At 34.0% G+C, this 23233-nt stretch overlaps 2 protein-coding genes across 5 annotated transcripts; one reads left to right on the plus strand and one right to left on the minus strand.

The window, feature by feature from the left end:
- The first annotated feature begins 4673 nt into the window (after nt 1–4673).
- LOC125067182 (RING finger protein 17) lies at nt 4674–15111 on the plus strand. 2 transcript variants are annotated; one of them, XM_047675612.1, is made up of 23 exons: nt 4674–4780; nt 4973–5076; nt 5211–5464; nt 5588–5669; nt 5752–5883; nt 5951–6105; nt 6187–6267; nt 6844–7110; nt 7185–7273; nt 7908–8074; nt 8451–8612; nt 8775–8846; nt 9313–9465; nt 9860–10004; nt 10291–10425; nt 10852–11002; nt 11310–11438; nt 11517–11613; nt 11875–12071; nt 12154–12377; nt 12455–13226; nt 13323–13594; nt 13680–15111. In XM_047675612.1, the coding sequence occupies exons 2-23, from the start codon at nt 5019–5021 to the stop codon at nt 15004–15006; spliced, it is 5121 nt and encodes a 1706-aa protein (XP_047531568.1). In that variant the 5' UTR covers nt 4674–4780; nt 4973–5018; the 3' UTR covers nt 15007–15111. The 2 variants fall into 2 exon arrangements, with proteins under 2 accessions (XP_047531568.1, XP_047531569.1); XM_047675613.1 differs by having other exon boundaries at nt 5211–5452.
- A 54-nt stretch (nt 15112–15165) lies between these two features.
- On the minus strand, nt 15166–17513 carry LOC125067259 (kynurenine formamidase-like). Of its 3 annotated transcripts, XM_047675741.1 has the most exons (5): nt 17166–17513; nt 16198–16319; nt 15796–15990; nt 15444–15620; nt 15169–15348 (listed from the first exon to the last, which is right to left on the minus strand). In XM_047675741.1, the coding sequence occupies exons 1-5, from the start codon at nt 17369–17371 to the stop codon at nt 15242–15244; spliced, it is 807 nt and encodes a 268-aa protein (XP_047531697.1). In that variant the 5' UTR covers nt 17372–17513; the 3' UTR covers nt 15169–15241. The 3 variants fall into 3 exon arrangements, with proteins under 3 accessions (XP_047531699.1, XP_047531698.1, XP_047531697.1); XM_047675742.1 differs by lacking the exon at nt 16198–16319 and having other exon boundaries at nt 15168–15348; nt 17166–17315; XM_047675743.1 differs by lacking the exons at nt 15796–15990; nt 16198–16319 and having other exon boundaries at nt 15166–15348; nt 17166–17315.
- Between the last annotated feature and the right edge of the window lie 5720 nt (nt 17514–23233).

The following is a 23233-nucleotide window of genomic DNA, read 5'->3' on the forward strand; positions in this document are numbered from 1 at the left end:
TTAAGATGAACCGAATAGGTAAAAATGACTCATTGACGATATTCATAAAAGTGGATCCGGTAAAGCGCGATACTACTCGTTCTTGGCTTCGATTACACAAGAGACCGATACTCGCGTGCTCTTTCGGGGACAGCCAAGCACGCAATGTTCATCCAACACGTATTTACCATTGAAATCAAAAGCACAATATAATTGACCTCTAAACTTCGTAGATGAGATGTTAAAAGTAACTTACTTCAGTACTAAAGTTTGGTGTCTTCCTTTTTAATGCCGCCTATTCTTAAAAATATGTTAAATGCTGACCAATCGTTACAAGTATCTGTACTTAGTGTATGTTACAAAATATTACCGTTATGAATTGAGATATTACTAATTTGGTGCCTACTAGACCCTTTACTTTTGTTAGCGGTATTTGGATTGTGAGATGAACTGAAAAGCAGTTATAAGTAAGCTGAGCTAATTTATTTTATTAACTAATTTACTAAAGTGCCTGAGGTTAGTTTAAGTTTTAGGAAAGCATTCTTTTTTCACCTTTTTTAATATAATACCTGCTACTCATTTATATCTTTTGCGATTTTGTCTCATTCAATAATAGTAACGATATATTTTTGATTATCTAACGACATGAAAATATACACGATTTATAGACAAGCTCATTTTATACCTATGCGCACTCATGTTCTAATTAAATCATACAATAGTAATCGTACAAAAAGCTAAATGTTTTGTAATCGGTTTATAATGTTGAAACTATAATCTACTACATCTACTTACTATAATCCAATCAATTGACATTTTTCCTTATTATTTTTAATACGCATATTTTTCTTATTTTTTCAACAAAATAACACATATACCTAAGAATGGAGAAAGAGGCTACTTACAAAACAAAGCAACACGGGATATACAAACGACACACGCTACTTCTTATCTCTGTTAGTGAAGCATCGATTAATATATAAGCATACAAAATTATTTGTAATAATTTTATTTATCTACAAAAAATACTTCATCTTTTTTTAAATACAGTAATTGCTATTAGTCCCATTCTTACCTCCAGATAAGAGTAGAACTTGTGTTAGTAGTGGATCCAACAGTACCAAATTATCAGAATCGAACCTGCGACTTTCTCATCACTATGCAGCTACGGCTGAGCTATTATGTCGATTAATAATAAATTTTCCATATTTTTATTTCTTTTTTTCTAATTGTAACATTCAAATTAATTTAAGACATTTGTAAATACTAGATACGAATAGGTACTTACCTATAATCATCACTAAATAGCCCTACAAGAATAACGAATTTAATTTTGCGGTAGTGGTGCGAAACACCACAAATCGCTTCATACATCACCACAATATGAGTGTAATTATAATCTCATTAAGTCTTAATTATTACTGCATAGCCTTCTGGCGACTGTCAAATACTATATCTAATGAAAGACGATGAGACAAAGACAATTTTACTACTTTTTACTGATATGATATATTCCTATTATTTGATATATATTAATACTTAATAAGTAAGTATATGTAATAATATTAGGTATCCTACTAGGAACCTATCATTTTTTACATTGAGTAGGCAAACTAAATTAATGAATATGTGTCAATTCTCTTGAATTAAGCTTATAGTTTTAAAAAATGCCTTTAACAATAACGAAGCTATCGGTTTGTCTATTTTTTTTTCATTCCACGACAAATTTGGGAAAGCGACTCGCAGGATTTTAAGCAACTTTATGTATAAAAAAGCGGCCAACTGCGAGTCGGACTCGCTCATTAAAGGTTCCGTAGCAGCAAGTAAAGGTCTATGCTTGTGAAATTATATTGTTTTATTTGATTTATTAAATATATATATATATTTACTTACTAGATTTCGTTATATTTACTTACCAATTTTCGGTGGAAGTTTACATTATATATTATTTGTAGTTTTATCATTCTCTTATATTAGAGGTTACGGAGGGGTCTCTTATATTAGGGGATCCATTTTACCAATTTGGAAATGTCTCTCGCGCAAACTATTCAGTTTAGAAAAAAAAAATATTACAAACCTCAATATCATTTAAAAAGACCTTTCCATAGATATGTACACGTATGGGTTATATGATTTGATATATTTTTTTAATTTCAGTTCTATGTATTTACTGTTTTTTATCTATTTTTCTGTGAAAATCTTACTACATCTACCTATCAAGTTTCAACAGTATAGTTCTTATAGTTTCGGAAAAAAGTGGCTGTGACATAGGGACGGACAGACAGACAGGCAGACATGACAAATCTAAAAGGGTTCCATTTTTTGCCTTTTGGCTACGAAACCCTAAAGAGCAAGGGAATATTCAAATTCATTACAATTTACTTCTTATTGATTAATTTAAATTCAAATGTTTTAAGAAAAGATCCTAAGTCTTTATTTCTCTTGACACTAAATCGATACCAGTATATATACTTAATTAAAGTCGTCGCACTCAATTAAAATCCAGTGACAAAATGTAAACTATAGTAACGTTTAAAAAACGCCAACGATTTACATTCACGGGTATAGGTGTACACTTTTGGTTTTATAATATTTATCTTTTATAATATTATATTATTTATAATTAGTATACGAAATAGTTATGCATTTAAGCATTAGGTAATATTTAATTATGAAATTAGTGTGAGGAAGGAGTAAATGACCTTATAAAAGGCTGTATCTATTTGTATATCTGTGGTACTAAACATGTAGATAATAAAAAATATTTATAGCATTTTGCGTGTTTGACTGTATTTTTATATACACAGACATTACCGTCTTTACCATTGGGCCATCCTGAGATGCCCCCGAAGAATCAACAATTTCCTTCAAACGTTTGTTTGCTCACGTTTGTTGCTCACGTTGACTGCTATGTACATTTTCGAATATAACTGACATATTTATCAAAAAAGGCTATTAACGGTATTCGATATTAAAAGTAGAAAGACGTACTCTTCATGAAAGAAATAGATATACTATAAAATAGTCATAAGTTTGTACAACCAATTACATTCCTACGAATTTACGAAAATTACCGCACCGTTTATTTGAAAGGCTGAAACTTAAGGCCCCAGCATAGCTTGAGACGGCTCTGTACACAGACATATACAAAAGTGTTTTTTCTTATTATAAATGTCGGCATAAACATGCGAAAATTGTGAACTCTTTTATTTGATGACGATATAGTAATGCATATACTTAAATAGCAAAATAAACCGTAAACTAATTTTGAATTGCGAGTATCGTACAACTGTAAACTCAAGCTAATAAATATAAGTATGCCTAATATAAGTAATAGAATAAATACCTATATATATATTTATTCTTTGTGGACAGTTGGCTTCATTTATCTTTCAAATATAAAATCTAGTTTCTAGTGAAAAGAAACAGATATTTGTTCATATCAATGAAAAATAATGGAAAAGAAATAATTACATGGCAACGGCTACGTTTTACTTTAAATAAAAGTACAAAATATAATATACAAAAAGAATTATATTAATAAGATTGATTTTTTATGTCACGTTTACTGCAAAAACAGGCAATACGTTCTTTAACGTTAAATGATAAGGCAAATGTTGGATGATTTCCAACCCGCCCCACACGAGCCACCGCCGCAACCACAAAACGCTGCGCCGCCATATTTCTTGTAGTTGTGGCCGGCGGCTTGTGTGTGGCGACCCTAAGAGTAGGCGAAGATTATATTAGCTTTATAATAAGATGATATAATTATAATTGTAGATACTATTTCTTTTATCAACATTGTCAGTGCTTACTCTTAATTAATCAAGCGAATATTTTCAATGGCCATGACGCTGTTCATGATAAAGAAAATCAAAACTACACCTAATAAAATTAAAATGATGTGAATATAATTAATTGTGACATTAGCTTTGAATATTACACGGCAAACGCTAAATATATTTTAACTATGTTTAAGTTATTAGACACTAAGAAAATGCTCGATTCAATAACATTACTACGTACACTATTGAAATACCTTTATATTTTAGTTTATTTATTGCCTAATATCTCGTATATTATACAGTCCATTTTAAAAGTAACACTTTATAAGTTTTGAAATAAAGTAAAAAACCTATTATTAGTACCCATAACAAAATATTCTTATACTCTATTGCAACCATTACAGAAAAAAAGCGAAATAAGCAACATATGACACCAAATTGACGCGATATCATTGGTCGAGAGCTTGATTAATCTATGATATTCATTATGGATTTAGGAAAAAATGGCATTTTGAACGTATAAAAACTATTATAAGAATTTTGGAAGTAAAAATAAATTGGAAATAAGTGGTTAAGTGTAATAGTGTTGTATTATAAATAAAGATATATTAATCATAAACTCTTAGCAAATCGCGTGAAATACGTAAATCTAAGGTGTGTCTATCTTTTTTCCTACTTCCATTGGAATAGGCTATAGACTGGTAATTTTATGAAAGACAAAGATGAAGATGGTACAATTAACAATACTATAATCAATACATACAGTTTTTCAACAACAACTGACCGAGTTAACTAATATTGGCCCAAAAGTGGATGAAGTATTTAAAAGACAGTATTAAAAATGCAATCTAATTTGATATAAGAACTAAGAAGTGTCATTTGTTTGTCTTATTTTTCGCTTTTGGCAACTCTCACTCTAAACTCATGGAATAAAAACGTTTTTCAATTGTTTTGATTGAGTATTTATGAAAGTTAATATATTGCCAAGATATATAGTTTTTACTCTTTAGTTGAGGGTAGGTTGTTTTATACCGGCTATTTTTCTACATCTGCTATTACGTTTGATATACTAAACAACAAAATATTGACAATTCGACATCTTTGTTGATAAATATTCCCATTTGTTATAATTTTAAAACGAAATCAACTTGAATATTTCATATGTAAACTATGCTGATAGTGTTAAACATATTATTATTTTTCTTCAGACAATTCTTCACATCAACTTCGCCATAACAATAAACAAAAGTTACGATGGACGCAAAAATAAGAAAAATCTGTCCGAGTTGTAGTCAGTGCTATTTTTTAAAAGGTAAGCATTCCTTGTACCGTTTTACTGTAACAAGATATTTAATCAAAAATTCCTTTTTAATAATCTTTTAACACAAAATTAAAACTAATATATATCCTTATAATTTGGTGTCAAAAATATATTTTCGATTTCAGCTTTGGATTCAAAAACGAAATCTAATATACCCCTGTTTCTATCATGTGGGCACACTCTATGTGAAAACTGTGTTAGAAACATAGTAAAATTTGCAGAGCCTATTGAATGTAAAGTATGCCACCAGGATATGCAAGTAGACACTAATAATTTGACTCTATTAATGCAGAACAAGATTTCTTTGTATAGCATATTTCCTGTCAATGTATTTTTGGTTGGAGAGCTAACCATGCAAACTATTGAGGTGATAAACAAAGTGTGTTTATTATAAAACATTATTACTCTTGCTTTACTAAACAAATTGTATATTCTGTTTATTTAAATTATATTTTTTTCTTCAAATAATTGTGTACTATATATAAAATAATTTATACAACAGGACACAAAAGAACAAAAAGTTAAAATTGATGAATGTTACATAGATATGAAAGGTATTCTACAAAATAATACTTCCAAACAAGGTACATATGTAAAATTTTGGACAAATAAAATAATAATATCAAAATAAAGACAATAATTTAATTTATATCAATTTTATTTCAGGAGAATGTGTGGAATGTCACTCTCCTACACTTAAAATGTGTGAACAATGTGGAATCATAGTTTGTAATAATTGCTTCAATAAAAGTCACAAGAACTTTGTTATTTTCAAAAATCATGTGCTTTGTAACATAGGTAATAATAAACATTTATGTAAATGTAAAATTTTAATATTATAACTTAAATAATTGTTTTATTATAGGAGCAAATATACAGAAAAATAATTGTAAATTACATCAGGAGAAACAACTGGACTATTACTGTAAGAATTGTTCAAAATCTATTTGTATGGACTGTTTCATGGTGGGTGGTGAAAAATCATGTAAAAACCATGACGTTGAAGCAATACAAGAAGTGGTATGGATAGTAATTTAAAACAAATCTTGATAATATAAATTGGTAAATCAACTAAGTTATGTGATGGTATATTTTTTACAGAATGAACAGTTTCTGACCGAGTTAACTAATATTGCCCCAAAAGTGGATGAAGTATTTAAAAGACTAAGTAAAACTGCTGTTGTAAGTTGTAATTGATAATAGCTTCTGTTTAACCCCTAGTTCCTTTATTTCTTACTTAATGTAATATTTGGTACAGTATAAAATATAGAGTGAAGTAACTAACAGCCTGTAAATTTCCTCGGAGCTTATTTCACCACATCGCTAAATAAATTTTCATCCCACACTCAAGTGTGTCAAAATGTGTCAAACCTTCAAAGGTTTTATCAGAGACACTTGTCAGGACTTGAGCCTCTTTTGAACCTCACTCTTTAATAGGTGGATATTCATGACTCAGCTCATGCAATCGAGGGTTATCAGATCTCACATCTCCCTGTTTTTGCAAATAAAAGTGACACAACTCAGTTTAACATCCCAAAATAATTTATAAGGCAACAGAAAGGATTTAGTATGCATCAGTTACATAAAAAAATCATTAAAAATATTATGAAAGACATATGCAATGATAAGCTATAGGTTCCTTTAGTGTTATATTATTTAATATGCCTTAAATCATATTCTAGTTATTTTAAAAAGGTTTTAATTAAACCTTTTTTATGTATATTATAAAAGATTTTATTAATATTATAACATTTTTAGGACATTGGACATTTACTGACAAAAATAGATGATGAAAGTAATTCTACTAAATACACAACATTGATCAATAATATTGAGCAGCATTTCTCTAAACTCAGTTCAATTATACAAAACAAAAAACACGAAATTACAAGTAAAGTGCTACAGTTGAAATTGAATGAAAAAGATTCATTGAAAAAGGCGAAGCAAGACATCTCTGATGCACTTTGGAAAGCAAATAGTACATTAAATGCTATAAATTCTTTGAATCCTAATAAATTGAAAGAGGTAAATCATAATGATTCATTTTACAAGTTAATATCAGTAATATTTATTAACAAATTCACTATATTTCTTTGTAGATAAACATGCCTGCTATCTTAGAAGATGCTAAACAGATTACCAAAATACCATGGTATTTACACAGAGATGAATCCGAAATAAATTTAAAGTAAGATAATATCAAAGTAAAACAATTTTATAATTATGGAAAAATCTACATTTCCTGAAATATTCATATATTTTAATATTTCATTAAAAGACATCTTCATTCCTAGGGCAATTGACTTCATTTTCATAAAAATATTATAAGACAAAACAAAACCTTGATTTTTTGAAAAAAAAAGATTGTTTTTAATAAAAACTTATTACACGAATTTTTAACACGTTAACATCGAAAATGCCTTATAATTACATATTTTCCTTTTCTGTATGTTAGCACGAATCTCTGGAACTTAGATTATAATTGTATTATCAAATACAGGTACAAATTTAAACATCATAATAAAAATTATTATGACTCTCAGGTAAATAATTTTATCTTTGAAAAAAAAATATTGTTGTCTCATACCTTTTTGCCCCGTAATTTAGTTTTACAGTATATTTCGAATTGTAAATATGAATGAAGATATACAAGAACTAAATGTTAGGCTCTGGTACTAACCACTGATATTAACCAGATCCTTCCTAAAGTTTTTGATAGAGGTATAGATTATAAATCTAACATGATATGAATAGTTTATTACTACTGCTTTATAGACTAACAGAAAAATACATGTCCAGCTAATTTAATATTTTTTTTACAGTTTAACTGTTAATGAAGACATATTTTTAACAATAGACAACTTCATACAATTAGAAGGAAACGAGGCATCGAAATATAAACTTGTCACGACTGAAGAGTTAAGCGAGAATAATGAAGAAATACCAGAAGCTCCAACGTCTTTAGTCTATCCACCAGAGATTACTAGAGGTAAAAAACTACAGTTTTGTAAATATGAAAGTGACTCATCATGACATGACATGCCAATCTTGGTAATAAATTAATAAGTATGATTTAATTCGTATCATTATTGAATATGAGATTCATACACTAAAACTTGAATTTTATAATTTCAATATAATAAATCTGGTCGATTACTTAACTTATTATATTATTATTTCTATCAAAGAAATTTTGTAGGATAATTTCATAAATATTTGCAAACATGTTTGTAGTAAATATATTGTTCAGTAGACTCCATCGATTCTGTTTTTATATATCAAGTCTATTACATTATTTGAAGATATAAATATTACAATTTAAGCCTTTCTAAAGTGGTTTTTAATGTTTAATAATATTATTACAGATGTAAGACAACTGTCCAATCAAACAGAACCTAAGACTGAAAAAGATAAGTCAAAAACAGCAACATTTCTCGCAAAAGTACCAAAGTACCGCAGCAAAAGTGGTTCCTGTACCTCCTTGAATTCAATGAAAAGTGACTCCTCGAACAAGAGCTACCAGTCCTGTAAGTTTATAATTTAAATATATTGTTTGCTTATTGCTACTGGTCATTAATTGTTCATTTTGTCTCGTTTATTTCATGTTTTTAGGTTCTTTTACTGGTAATCTATTAATTTATGCGTAAATTTAGGTACCATTCTTATGTATTATAATTATTGATTTTTAGATGAACAAAAGTTAAAAGGGGAATCGGCTATTGCATTTCCTGACAGTCAACTCATGCAGCCATTTGTCGAAGGTAATAAATAAACTCATTGTATATTATATAAAAATAAATATAAACTAGTGGTATATAAAGCTTGATTGCAAATAACTAAATTGTTACAAGAATAACTAAATTGTTACAAGAATCCTCTTTAATTTTCTGCACCGAGACCATAACCGTTTCGTTATGTGCAGCAGTCCCATAATCACTGGGACAAAAATCAGCTTACGCTATTTAATATATAAAGATGAACCAAATTATTTCGCAATATAAAACTCAAATAAAATATTAACAATAACAATTTGTCGTAATAACACATTTAAATTATCAATAAGAAATAATCGTTAAAAGTAGCGCAGGAAAGTTATTTAATCGGTGTTTGCAATTTACTTCGTGAATTCGCCACTTACTCGCTGGCCTCGTCTGAACTCAGGACCTGCCGCCGTCCAAGTTCCCCAATGTGCCGGCGAGACGGTAAGTGATCTGTAATGCGCGGCAGGCTCGCAGGAGCTGATCTACGTGTCGCACATCGTGGACCCGCACAAGCTGTTCGTGCAGCGCGCCGGCCTGCAGGCGCGCGTGGAGGAGCTGCTGCGCGAGTTCCGCAACGCCGTGTCGCTGCCGCGGCCCTCGCTCGCGCACGTCGCCGAAGGTTGTATATTCGTTTGTTTGCCCGCCACCACAGTGGCGCCAAAGAATAACTATATTCATTTCGACCAATATCTCAGGAACGGAGCCTTTTAGTTTAGGGGCCAGACCGAGAAAACCAAACAGATTTAGAGAGGCGGGCTTATTTAACCGATTTAAAAAAAGCAAGTTACCCTATTCTATCAGCGGCAGATGAATTGACTGAGTTTCATTCAGGCCGCTGGTTGAACAGCGTTTTAAAGTGGTTAGGCGTTAATTGGATGGCTAATTAAGCTAGTTGCCTGCGACATATATATGTATTAAAAAATACTTAATTGTTTTTTCAATTATGCTGTAGTAAAAATTCAGTACCCACATATATCTTATAAAAACAAGTGATTTCATTATTTTTCGTACAGGCAAAATTTATCTAGTGTTCAATAAAGCGGATAACTTGTGGCAAAGATGTCGAGTAGTGAGCGTCGACAGACGAGACGTTAACAAACCCATCTTACATGTATTCTGCATCGATTTCGGTAGTACTGAAGTCGTCTCAATTGACAAGTAAGAAAGATTTTATTTTTAACACAATGCTATTCTACATAAGAACTTATATATTTAATTATACTTCCTCTCCGATAATAACTTCGCAGATGTTCGAAACCATTTTTTTAAAATTCATAATGAATACCATAGATTATTCAAGATCTCGGCCAATTATATAATGTGGAATCAAGGTTGTTCGTCTTTATTCCTCCTCTTATTGAAATATTCTTTTGTTGTATAATTAATAACTAAATATTCATTACAGAACTAAATTCTCATCTTGAAACGCAATCTATATTTTAAGGTTACGTCTAATACCACCCGCCCGAGTGGCGTTTCCTCCACCGTTCGCTATCTGTTGCTCGCTCGCTAATTGTGAGCCCATCAACGGGGCTTGGACCAGCGATGACTCATTCTTCGTACAGAACATTATTGACAAGTAAGTTCAATATCATTTATTTTAATGTATATTTCGTGACGACTGATAGATATTTATTTATTTTAGCGAAATAAATTGGCTGATAGATAAATTATAGTAAAACATTTGTTTTTAATGAATGATGATTCAACTTATTATAATATACCAAGTTACTATGCAGTTACATATTGCCAAAATATATTTATCCACTTGGCCTGATTCTTATTATAAACAAATAAAATAAACTTTACTAACGGAAACCAAAGTACAGAACTCGCTACCAATTCGTGTCATAGACCATATTACTGAAAGAACTATAAACGAACCTAAGAATTTAAAATAACGGTCTGATCTGAACCGGTCCATGATGGTAGTACTCCGTACAAACAGACTGAGTGACAAATGATGATATTGAGACTCACAGAGTAATGAGTCGTCTCCCCGCAGCAAGCAGGCGGTGCTGCACGTGCGGCGCGTGCGCGCGGCGGAGGGCGGCGCGCCGTGCCTGGACGTGGACGTGAGCACGCTCGAGCACGGCGAGAGTCTGGCGCACGCACTTGCCTTCCACGGTCGCGCACGCCTGCCCGAGAAGCTGCCCGTGAGTTTTCGACATTTGATTTAATTTACGACATAAATACACCGTAGTTTATTCCAATCGAAGAAGAATGAAGATAAACAAACTTTAGATTTACGTATTCCATGCCTTTGCTAATAGCTCAGCTATATTGTGCTCTATTTCTCCTAACAGTCCTTGATTAATATATCAGTATTTAAAATATAGCAATATTCCACTTAACTACTTATATCCACTTTAATTTTACTTCTAATGTTTCTTGGACAAACTTTAAAGTCTTTAATGATATCGTGTCAATTCGTTAATGTCGTGATTATTTCGTCCATTCCAGTACCCCAAGATGATGGGAATTTCAGAAAAACCGAAATTATTTATAAATAACAAAGATTTCCAAAAGAATGCTGTTGAAGAAGTTTACATAACACATGTAGTGAGTCCGGATAATTTCTATGTCAGGAAGGTAAGATTAAATGTTATATTAATTTATTGGAACTCAATTTTTATCAAAGGTTTTACTTTTCTTGTTTTTGTATTTTAGCGTCATCTACAAAGCGTTTTCGAAAAGTTGTGTGAAGATTTAGAACAAGAGTATAGTTTGAGCGTGAATAGTGGTAGTATTTACTTACCTGAAAAAGGTTAGTAATTTTTAATATTGCAAAAAATATCCAACTTTGTCCACAAACCGATCATGCTCATATGAGTTACTGTATCTATAATTTGACTCTTACTGTAGGTGAGGTTTTCAGGTAATGAAAAAGAGTGATAATTTTGTACAGAAAAAAGTAGCACAATCACTTAAAACTAAATAAAGTATGCCCCCGTACGTTTTCAACGATTTCGTCGTTGTAGTTCAAAAACCCATCGCATAAACGTGACTCGCTCGATATGTGTCGCAGACATGGTGTGCGTGGCGCACGTGGAGCAGCGCGGCGTGCGCGGCGTGCGCGGCGGCGCGTGGGCGCGCGCGCTGGTGCGCGAGCTGCCGGGCCGCATGCACGTGCGCGTGCTGCTGCCCGACGTGGGCGCCACGGTGCTGCTGCACTGGACCGCCCTGCGCCGCATCTTGCCCAAGTTCACCGTGCTGCGTGCGCTCGTGAGTCACTCGCTCTGCTGACCCAACGCCGGAGGCTATCGTGATTTAAAATTTGTATTATTTTCAACTAACTCATTTTCAGGCCACCGAATGTCACCTGGCCGGAGTGACGCCCCTCAATAAGAAGTGGAGCCCGGCCTCGGTGGCGCTGCTGCAAAAATTCGAGGAGCGACTCTTGGAACTACACGTAGAGGAAAGCCGCAACAGGAATTCGCTTGGAGTGACGCTATATGATAAATGTGATGAAGAAAATATAATATGCATTAACACCCAGATGATTAAAAATAAATTTGCTGTCACTTTTGGGTAATTTAGTTTTTATCTCATACATGAGTAAATAAATTTAGAAAACGTATGTATGTATATTTTTTGCATTTTTACAGATTATATATGTTTAACAAAAACACAGAAATTGATGAGTTAGTCTTTACGAACAAATGCCCACTAGATGAGCCGAAACCTAAACCTAAACATGTTAAAATTGATACCGATACGACATTAAAAATACAACCGATTAAACCAAATGAGGAGGATCTCGACGCGAAAGACAAGGGGCCATTGAGATTGGAAGTAAAAATATTAAATTATCAATCACCTTCGCTTATTTATGTGTCGCTCGTCCATCAGCAGAAAATATTCACGGAGTTGTTTGATGACATACAAAAATACTACGCTAAAAAGAAAACGCAAGAAATAAGAGATTGGAAGATTGAAGACAGGTGTTGCACAATATGCAGCCAGTCGCAAACCTGGCGTCGGGCAGCCATCTTGGAAATAAATGATGCGAACGCGAAAGTGTTTTACTCCGACTTCGCCTGCGTTGAAACTGTTCCAGTCTCTAGTTTAAGAGAAATGCCTCAAGAATTTGCCTCAATTGGTGACGCTGCCGTTATGTGCCATCTAAGTGGAGTAGTTCCCGCTGTCGGAGAGGAGTGGCCTTCTCTTACAAAAGAATATTTAAAAGAATTGCTTGATGCGTACAAAAGAGTTTTCATCACTAAACTCGGAAAATTTAAAGGCAAAAGTATGCCAGTAGAATTATGGGTCTACCATACGATTCAGGGTGGTGCACTCGAGGCTAATACCTCTGAGTGGAGATGTCTAAACAAAAAAATCATCGACCAAGGCTTGGGAATACCAGATAAGAGTCAAGAGGTTAGTCTTTAATGAATATAAATAATTTCTTGTTTTACAAATAAATAATTAATGTTAATTATATGTTCTGACAATTTATTTATTTATTTTTTACAGCTAATTAGCAGCGATAACACTTCCTTAAATACTGCAGAAGACGTGCTATCTTTTCTTAATATTACTGGGTCTGTACGTGATTGGATTCAAATAGAACCAATGCCTTTAAAACCCCTTAAAATTAATCCTGAGTCAGACAGTAACTCATCTACTCCAATCGACAATGATGCACTAAAGATGGAAATGGATAACAACAATTCAAACACTGTTTTTATATCAGACTGGCTACCTCCCGAACCTTTACCCAGTAATGAAATCACAGCTATGCCAACGTAAGTTGATATTAATTACATTTTATTTTTAATAGCAAATAATAATGAGTAGTCTTACATATGTTATTGTATTTTTTATTCTCAGATACATTGACAACGATGGCATAATCTACTTACATGATATCTCACAGCAAGATACATTGGATTTGATAAGAAAAGCACTTGATGTTCGTTTCAAAAATCCAGATCCCAAGGCGAAATATGTTAAATGGACCGTTGGCGAGCCATGTATCGCTCTTTTCTTTTTAGATAATCGTTTTTACAGAGGCAGAGTTTTAGAAGTAAATGAAGAAGCTTCTAGCTGTCTAATACATTACGTTGACTATGGCAACGAAGAAGTCTGTAGTTTTAAAAATCTAAGAAAAAGTATAGTTTTATATCAAATTCCCATACAAGCACACAAATGTGTCCTAAATCGTATTCGTCCTGCTGGGAAACGATGGGATAGACAATCTTTAGATTATATACACAAATCAATAGTCGAGAAACAGTGCTATGTGAAAGTGAGTGGGGAACCTATTGGTGACCTTATTCCTATAGAACTAAAATATGACAAACTTTGGATAAATGATCATCTAGTCGACTTCGAAATGGCGGTCTACACGGATGGTTCTAAAGCGGTTGTTCGTAAGTTTGCGCCACAATTGAAAGAAAATGAAAAGTTAGAAATAAGTATTGAAACTGATTCCGGGCCTGATTACATTGTTGAGTATGACGATATAGAAAATGAGTCTACTGATTCGCAAACTTCTGCTAAACTAAATTCCTTAGAAGGCAAAGATTGGAATAGTATTATAGCCGAAGATGATAACAAATCTATTAATGGAAATTTTATTTCGTATTCACCGTACACCCAGACCGAGTTTCCATGCAATATTACAGTGCTTAATGAAATAAACAAGTTAGAATTAGGCGTAATTCATGACGACGAAACAACCAAAGCTTACGATAAAATGTTTGAAGAATTGCAAAATGAAAGTTGTAAAATGACTGCACTAAACGGTATTTTCGAAAATAAAGCTTGCTTAGCTTTATTTCCTGAAGATGGTCAATGGTATAGAGCAATAATTTTGCAATATAGTGAAGCTAAAAATCGTATAAAAGTCAAATATGTCGATTATGGTAACATAGAAATTATTTCTTTAGCAGATGTAAGAGAAATTAGCAAAAAATACACGAAATTGCCACCTGTAACAATAACTGCTTTCTTACATGGTGTAAAAATTAATCCTGATTTTGAAAAAAAATTATTGTTTGAAAAATTTATTGATACATTTCTGGAAAAAGGACCATTTAAAGCGAAATTGATTGACACAACTAACGTCATACCGACTGTTGAATTAAGGAACGATAATGGACAATTAGTTTACGAAAAACTCATTCAAGAAAAGGTGTTTTTAAAATTCGATTAAATTATTTTTTCTTTCAATGATAAACCTTTAATCCTACATCATAATGATACTAAGATATAACTTAGTTTTATTTTTCATATTGTTAGGTTAAGTACTGACTATAAATTAAAGTTATTCAAAAAATATTAATTGTTTTTATAAATAAAAATGATTTAGATCAATACTTTTTTATTAAATATTTATTATAAAGAGGTTTACAAATATTTATATAATTGCATGCATGTCTTTAGAGACATTAAAAATTAAGAGGAATCTGTTTTGGGCAAATAGCCACCAAACGCAATGGCGCTCCACTACCCCAAGTGATCTTCATTGGCAATATCAAAGCTGTACAGCCATATTCTGTGAACAACAAATAAATTATTTCAATAATGTTGTTTAAAGTATTAAACATACTGTATAAAACGCGTTTGCTATTAATTATTATATGGTCGTACCAGGAACGGGTTGATCTAGTTTCACATTTTCAACATTAAACAAGCCGGCTTTGGCAGCTATTTTATGTACTGGTAAATCAGTACTTGAACCAGGATCGACAGAAGCTGTGTCCACACCTAATCCTACGACGTTTTTATACGATGATGTAATCCATTCCGCCACTTCCTCGCTTAATCCTATAACATTACATTACAGAGTTAAATCGTATGTTCAGGAAATTACCAATTTAAAACACTGATAAGAGACGAAGCACTAATGGCAGTTATATATACATTTCTATATTTAGAAAGAATAATCCCCTCTGACTAACCTTACTTTTTAAGAAATTTGTTTATAAAATGTCAAACATACCTGGAAAATTTAATGTATTATTCTTATTTACTCCTAAATATTTTGTTCTGTCACCAGCAAATTTGCTCCATCCGAATTTAAATATTAAAAAACAGGGCTTTCCAAAATTGTCATTCAGCATATAGTCTAAATGATGCTTATACAGTACAAAATTGGAGTCATTATTTACTTTTGAGCTAACGTCTAGTATTATAACTGAAAATATTTAAAAATAAATTATTAGCGTGTGCAACTTAAATTTAAACTTGCGATTATTATTTCAAAATATAAAAAAAAATACTCTTAGAAACCCTTAAGATAGCAAATATATTTAATTTAAAAATAGTTTCTTCAATAAACCGAAACAACTTGATCTTCGATTTAAAAAAAAATCATAAATTGCAAAATGGATAAAAAACGTACGTGGTACTATTAACTTATCCAAAGGTATATCTCCGACATATTTGCCATTTACTTTGAAATGATACGGTGCATCAATATGTGTGCCACCATGCTCGCCTGCGCTAAATTCGTTAGATGCATACCTATTAACAATTTAAAAAGTATTTCAAAAGCTAATCATAATTACCGCCTTCATGGTTTTTCTGTTTGACCTAAGGGTTGACTGGTAGAGAATGCCTTCATTAAGTCCGCCTTTTGTCCCATTAACTTTATGGTGGTCAATAAAGCATTAAATAAAATAAAAAAAATTGAATACCAAGTAAATAGCAGTTTTATTATTTTTTTTATCACATATTTGCAAAGTTAATTGAACAAACTAAAGAGATTTTACTTAATCTAGTAGGCTGAAACTAATAATATGTGCCGAAAACAATTCTTCCAAAAGTTAATATAAAAAGTTCATACTTTTTTCTATAACATCCAAGAAAACAAAATATGGGTTATATTTTGTTTATATTTATAATTCAGTATTATAAAATGAGTTAGTAAGACATTTTGAATAAACCCACCTAATGATCTTGGAAAATGATAAACTAAACAAAGTCAAATGCAAAGTCTTGAACTCGACCTCACTCTAACGAAAACAATCATGTTGACCGACACGTAAAACTACACAACGAATACAAGTTTTAATTGTTTGTAAGCTATTGTTTAAAATATTTTTTAATTACGAGTCTTACTCTGTTTTTTTCTTTAACTTATTTCTAATATAAAATGTTTACTTTCGTTGTTACTATTACAATCCGATAATAATATTACGATGATATGAGTTTTTATTTCTTTGTCTTGGATTGCAACAGCTTCACAATTCAGCAATCAGTCTAATTTTTAAACAATTAAATTTTTAAACCTACTATGCTGATCGTAATTACAAACAATCCTGAACCCATGTAAAAATTATAAATATGTAGAAAGTACTAAACACTTACCAACTGCCATCATTTTGAAACGCGCCAATTTTTTTTGTAAATTCAAAACTTCTTGAATCCGGCCAATATATTGTATTTTTATCAAACGGGTAAGTTAAATCAATAAATTCATAATCTCCGTTAAATAGAATATTATTTGTATTCGCCAAAACCGTTAAAAAAAGGTATCCACTCAAAAAGGAAAACACAACAGTAAAGTAAGCCATACTGTCTAAGACTGTTTGTTAGTTGTAGCACAGAGAATATAATCTCATAATAATTACTCATTGACTTATACCTATGTATACAAGTCAAACATTCCCATTTTAAAATTGTGTTACAGTGACGGAAAACGAAAGAAAGCGGGAGGGGAGGTTTGTTCACTGATTAAGCCGAGACGTTACAATAACGGGTCTTTATAATTCCTTAAAATTAGCAATTAAACAATGTAATGAACCTTCAGGAGTAGAGTGGCAGAATAGTTTTTTTTTTTGAGGTATACTGGAATATTTCATTCCAGTATACCTCCAGTATACCTCATAAAAATGACAAAGTATGTATACAGAAATTGTAATAAAAAGTAACCAATCAAAATATAAGAAAATAATGTGAAATAAAAATATAAAATAAACATCCAATTAAAACGTCTCGGTACATTAAAAGTAGCTTAGTTGGTAGGCACGTGAAATGAGATAGGCTCGCTCGCCCTTGCATTCTCCCTCGCTCGACAACTCAACACCAAGACGATCATGGATTTGGAAAAAGCTCGGAGATAAACTCCAATTAATAAAACGCCCATGTTAAATTCAATACTCGACATTATAGACACGGCAGAAGTTGCGAAAGTAACAACGGTTGTGAATTCTCACACAGCTCATCCATCAGAGAGATTCCAGCACAACCAGATGGACGGTAGGAACTCCTTAGGCATTTGATGATAGCGATAAGACCGAGTGCTTAGCGGATATTATCGAGATTACTTGGGGAGCATAGGGCTCCCCAAGTTTAATCCTTTACGAAAGTTGACTCAACGGTCACAGTTACTTAACCATCCCTTTCAAGACCCAACCAGTTACCTCGACCTAACTAGATGAGCCTAAAAAGATGTACAATGCAATGCATGTGCAAACAATGAGTTTAATAAATTCATTGGGTGAGACATACGAGAGGCTAATATTTACCCGTCTCGAGACCGTTATCAAGGCTAATAACCTTTTCATTAAAGAGCAACTCAGCTATCAAATAGCACATACTATGCACTGCGCAACGAAGAACATATTGATAAGCTGACTAGCTTCAACCAGAAACACACAGGCGCCCTCTTTCTCAACACAGCGAAAGCTTTCGATAAAGTCTGGCATAACGGACTTATATATAAGTTTCATATGGTAGGCAATCCCGATAGTCTTGTATTGTACGTTTGATACACGACTATCTATCGTATCGTATGTTCCGATTCAGAGTAGAGGGCACTATGTCCTCTCCCTACCCTATCCGCGCTATATATCATACTAATACAGAGATAGCTCTATTCGCGGATGATGCCGCTACATATATAATCGTCAGATCTGTGGCTGTTGTCAACGCTTTAGCGCATGGTTTTGGAACTGTGGCGGATAGAAATAAACACCGATAAAAGTAATGCGGTGCTTTTTCACCGGGGCTACAGAACGTTCGATACCAAGGGACCTCGTCGACAAAGATGTTGTAAGAAATATTAACCAATCCTTACATCACCAATGCGCCACCAACCTTGGGAACTAAAATGTTATGTCCCTTGTGCCTGTGATTACACTGGCTCACTCACCCTTCTAACCGGAACACAACAACACAGAGTACTTTTATTTAGCGGTAGAATATCTGATGAGTGGGTGGTACCTACCCAGACGGGCTTGCACAAAGCCCTACCACCAAGAAGAAGTCACTCTAGATCGGAAGCTAACTTTCAGACTTCATATCACTAACTCAAGGGCCAAAGCTTTCTTTGGTCTGAGTAGGTAATTCCGATGCATCCGTCCTATTCTCACATACGCTAGTGTCACATTCGCACACACTAGCAGGCGAAACAAAGTCCCCTACAAGCTACACAAAATCGATGCTTACGCAAGGTAACCGCGTATCTGTATTACATGCGTAACGTATAATCCCATAGGGACTTACGACTCGATACCATTACGAAAGTAATGAAGGATATCTCCATCGAATACTTCGAGAAAGCCTCGGGGCACTCGAATCCCTTGATATTGAATGAAAGCAAGTATAGCCCTCAGTAATCCGATGCATAAACGTCCTAAAGAAATTCTAAGCGCTCCTGACAATGTTCTTGCTTCGGCGAAAACTAACTGGTTAGGTTACACACACACACCAATCCCGCCGGCGCGGTCGATGTCCCTCTTATTACACCTATCCTTAGGCGCTTAGACGAAACGGGGTACATAGCACACAATGTTCTCTCCTCCCTCCAAGCGTCGACGTGGTCCTAAGCCGAGGCCCAGTCTCACAGGAGGCGCCTTTAGGATGAGCGTATTCTGAGCCCTTCAGTTTACTTTCAACATTAAAAATATAAACGTCACTTAATCGATGTCACGACCGTTTTCGAGACGTCACTAATCGAGAACCTCGTTTCACCCATCGGAAATGGTGTAGATGTGTATAATGTTTTCCCTGCGAGAGGAGCGTTTGCGGTAGTGATACTATCCTCTATTTCGTTCAGAATGTGCATAGGACTACTGAGACTGTTTGGATTTCTTCTGAAGGATGTGTATGAGCATTCATAATTACTATGTTTTCTTGAGGCTTTGAGCCTTTGAACTTGTCACATACGTCTTATACTGTATTAGTGTCCTTGGAGAATACTCACGTCATATCATCATCATTATCATCTTCCTGCCTTTATCCCAATTTTTTTTTGGGTTAGACGCAGCATGTCTTCTTCCATACTTCTCTGTCTGTCGTCATTTCACATGTAACATTCTTTCCAGCCATATCGTCTTTCACACAATCCAGCTATCGTTTCTTTGGTCGTCTCCTTCCTCTATTTTCGTCTATTTCCGTCCACGCCCATGCCATAACATGCCCATACCATAAGAGCCGGCTTCTAAACAACTTCTCGGTTATCGGTGCCACTTTCAAATTATGTACTTTCCTTACTCTATACATTCGCGTAACACCACACATTCCTATCAATATTTTCATCTCCGCTACATGCAGTTGTATTTCATTCATTCCTTTTGTGGACCAACACTCTGATCCATATAGGACAGCAGGTCTGACCATGGTCTTATAGATTTCGTTTTAACCTTAAGTTTAAGGGGAAAACGGAGATCACAAATTGTTCCTGTAACCTGCCGCCATTTTATTCACCCTGTGTTTATCCTGTGCTTCACTGTTAATACTCACATTATAGCAAACTAAATTTTGGTAGCCTTTAAAATTTTATTTTATTTTAATTTTTGATAAATTTAGATAATTTTTTTGGACTTAACTATTTCCTTTTTATTTTATGCTAATTGTCACCATTTAGTGAAGTGAGTCTTCCACATGCAAAATTAGACGCTTTTCTGTTCTTTTTTCGTGTTATTTTTTTCTACCTATATCAAGTAATGTCGCGTGTGAACTTTACACTCCGCTGTATGGCAAATAAATGATGTAGTTTTATTGATTGAGCACATTAAAGCGATACTATGTTTTTGCTAAGTTGTTTATACTATGAGCCGAGATGGCCTAGTGGTTAGAACGCGTGCATCTTAACCGATGATTTCGTGTTGAAACCTAGGCAGGCACCACTGAATTTTCATGTGCTTAAATTGTGTTTATAATTCTTCTCGTGCTCGGCGGTGAAGGAAAACATCGTGAGGAAACCTGAATGTGTCTAATTTCAACGTAATCTGCCACATGTGTATTCCACCAAACCGCATTGGAGCAGCGTGGTGGAATATTCTTCTCAAATTCTCTCAAACCTTCTCCTCTAGGGAGAGGAGGCCTTTAGCCCAGCAGTGGGAAATTTACAGATTGCTAATGCTAATGCTAATGTTTATACTATGGTGCCGGTTCGCACCGACAAGGAACAAATAAATCGCCGCTTTGATCGAAATGTAGCAAGTATCTATCTATTCGTATCTAATATCTATGTAGATGACGAATGACAACATCGCGCGTCGTTGCCGTTTTTACAAGTTAGTGAACTAATTTTGTCTAATTATCTTATTTGGAAATTTCATTTTCTTTGTTTTTTATTTATTTGTGTATTCGATAATTATATCAGCCTTATATTAACGAGTATTAATCGTCGTTTAATTTAATGTAATAACGTCGGTGCCACTCTTTATAATAAGCATTGTGCCAGATTTTGTCGAATGCCTTCGCTATATCGAAGAATATGGAGGTAGTTTTGTTAAGGGCGAAGCCTTATAGGATGTCTTCCGATAAGCGATGGGCCGGATTGACGCACGAGTGACTTTGTATCCGAACTGCTCGTTGTTCAGTATATGTTCGGCCTCAACGATGATCTTGATTTTCCCTAGAATGATTCTCTAGTATATCTTACCGAGAGTGCTCAGCAATCTGATGGGTCGATAGCTCCTGCGTTCAGGTTTCCTATAACTATAGTTTCTTTCCATTGATCGGTAAGAGCAACCTGCCAGAAAAGTGGTAAATATTAGCACTGTTAGTGCGATAAGATGTTTGTGATCCGGTCTGAACTGACTTTGGTTTGTAAATTCTTGATAATCGATTCGACTGACGTCGGATTAATTTATTTTATTTATTTTATTCTTTCGTCCGTTAGTGGCAGCTGATGTTGTCTACGACTGTGTTGACCCTTAAGAGGTAATCGGAGTCTACCAGTTGGTAGACTTATCCAGATCGTCTACTGTGGGTGTAACGTTCGGACGTAACAAAGGAGACATGGTCGAGGCTACATCGCCATTGAGAGGTCTCGATATTTATGTGATGGTCTGATTTCACGAAGGCTAGTACCGTCGTTATAATTGCGGAAACCCTCGAAGCTGTTCTTGACGTTTCTTGGCATTCCAATACATACTATCCGCGTTTTGGATCAGGTATTTTGAAAACTGTCTTGGCTGACTGTTCTTAGAGGTGTGAGGCCCGGTATATGTGGGTGCCGCGACTGCGGTGTTGCGGACCATGGTTTAGGTTTTTTGCGTAAGCCTAGTAGTAACCATTGGAAGTTCATTAACCTATGTACACTTGTAGGATAGCTTCGTGGGTAATGCAGTCTTCAAGGTTCTATGCCATCGTTCGATTATTTTGTTGGTTTGTGGGTGATGCGGTGTAGTTCCAATTTTATTTATTCCTAAAGTTTTCCCACGTTATTACTTCCCACGTAATTTACTTTCGAACTGCCAAGCTTGATTGCATGTTAATGTTTCGGGACATCCGAATCTTGTTATATGGTTGTAGAGAATATCTGTGACAGTTTCAGCTGATATGTCGGCGGTCGAGATTGCTTCGTGCCATCTTGTGTGTCGGGTTATCATTGTTTTTAGATAGCAGTAACCTTGAGCGGTTGTAGGAAACTGTCCGACTATATCGATGTGTATATGTTGAAAACGTTCGGTTGGTGGAAGCGAATGAATCATGCTGCATCCGTTACTTTGTAATTTGGTTTTTGGCAATTACTACAACTCTTTGTTCATTGCGCGATGTATGTTTTTATCGTAGGCCAAAAGTATTTTTTACATATCAACTTGCGTGTTTTTTGTGTTCCGAGATGACTCATGTTGTGCATACTGTTATATACTTCTCTTTGGTTGTCTCTAAGTTTATTTAAGAGCCGAGATGGCCCTAAGAGCCGAGATGGCCCAGTGGTTAGAACGCGTGCATCTTTAACCGATGATTTCAAGTTCAAATCCAGGTAGACACGACTGAATTTTCATGTGCTTAATTTGTGTTTATAATTCATATCGTGCTCAGCGGTGAAAGAAAACTTCATGAATAAACCTGCATGTGTCTTATTTCAACGAAATTCTGCCACATGTGTATTCCGCCACCCGCATTGTAGCAGCGTGATGGAATATGCTCCAAACCTTCTGCTCAAAGGAAGAGGAGGCCTTAGCCTAGCAGTGGGA

The sequence above is a fragment of the Vanessa atalanta genome, chromosome 11, assembly GCF_905147765.1.
Source record: "Vanessa atalanta chromosome 11, ilVanAtal1.2, whole genome shotgun sequence".
Lineage (NCBI taxonomy): Eukaryota > Metazoa > Arthropoda > Insecta > Lepidoptera > Nymphalidae > Vanessa > Vanessa atalanta.

Bases quoted from the DNA above. Each gene is read 5' to 3' on its own strand.
- LOC125067182 (XM_047675612.1), top strand. From the start codon at position 5,019: ATGGACGCAAAAATAAGAAAAATCTGTCCGAGTTGTAGTCAGTGCTAT. The intron at 5,077-5,210 runs GTAAGCATTCCT...TTTCGATTTCAG, and splicing joins TCAGTGCTATTTTTTAAAAG to CTTTGGATTCAAAAACGAAA. The intron at 11,439-11,516 runs GTAAGATTAAAT...TTTGTATTTTAG, and splicing joins ATAATTTCTATGTCAGGAAG to CGTCATCTACAAAGCGTTTT.
- LOC125067259 (XM_047675741.1), bottom strand. From the start codon at position 17,371: ATGGCTTACTTTACTGTTGTGTTTTCCTTTTTGAGTGGATACCTTTTT. The intron at 16,320-17,165 runs GTAAGTGTTTAG...AATTGTTAATAG, and splicing joins TTTCAAAATGATGGCAGTTG to GTATGCATCTAACGAATTTA. The intron at 15,991-16,197 runs GTACGTTTTTTA...AAATATTTTCAG, and splicing joins GGATAAGTTAATAGTACCAC to TTATAATACTAGACGTTAGC.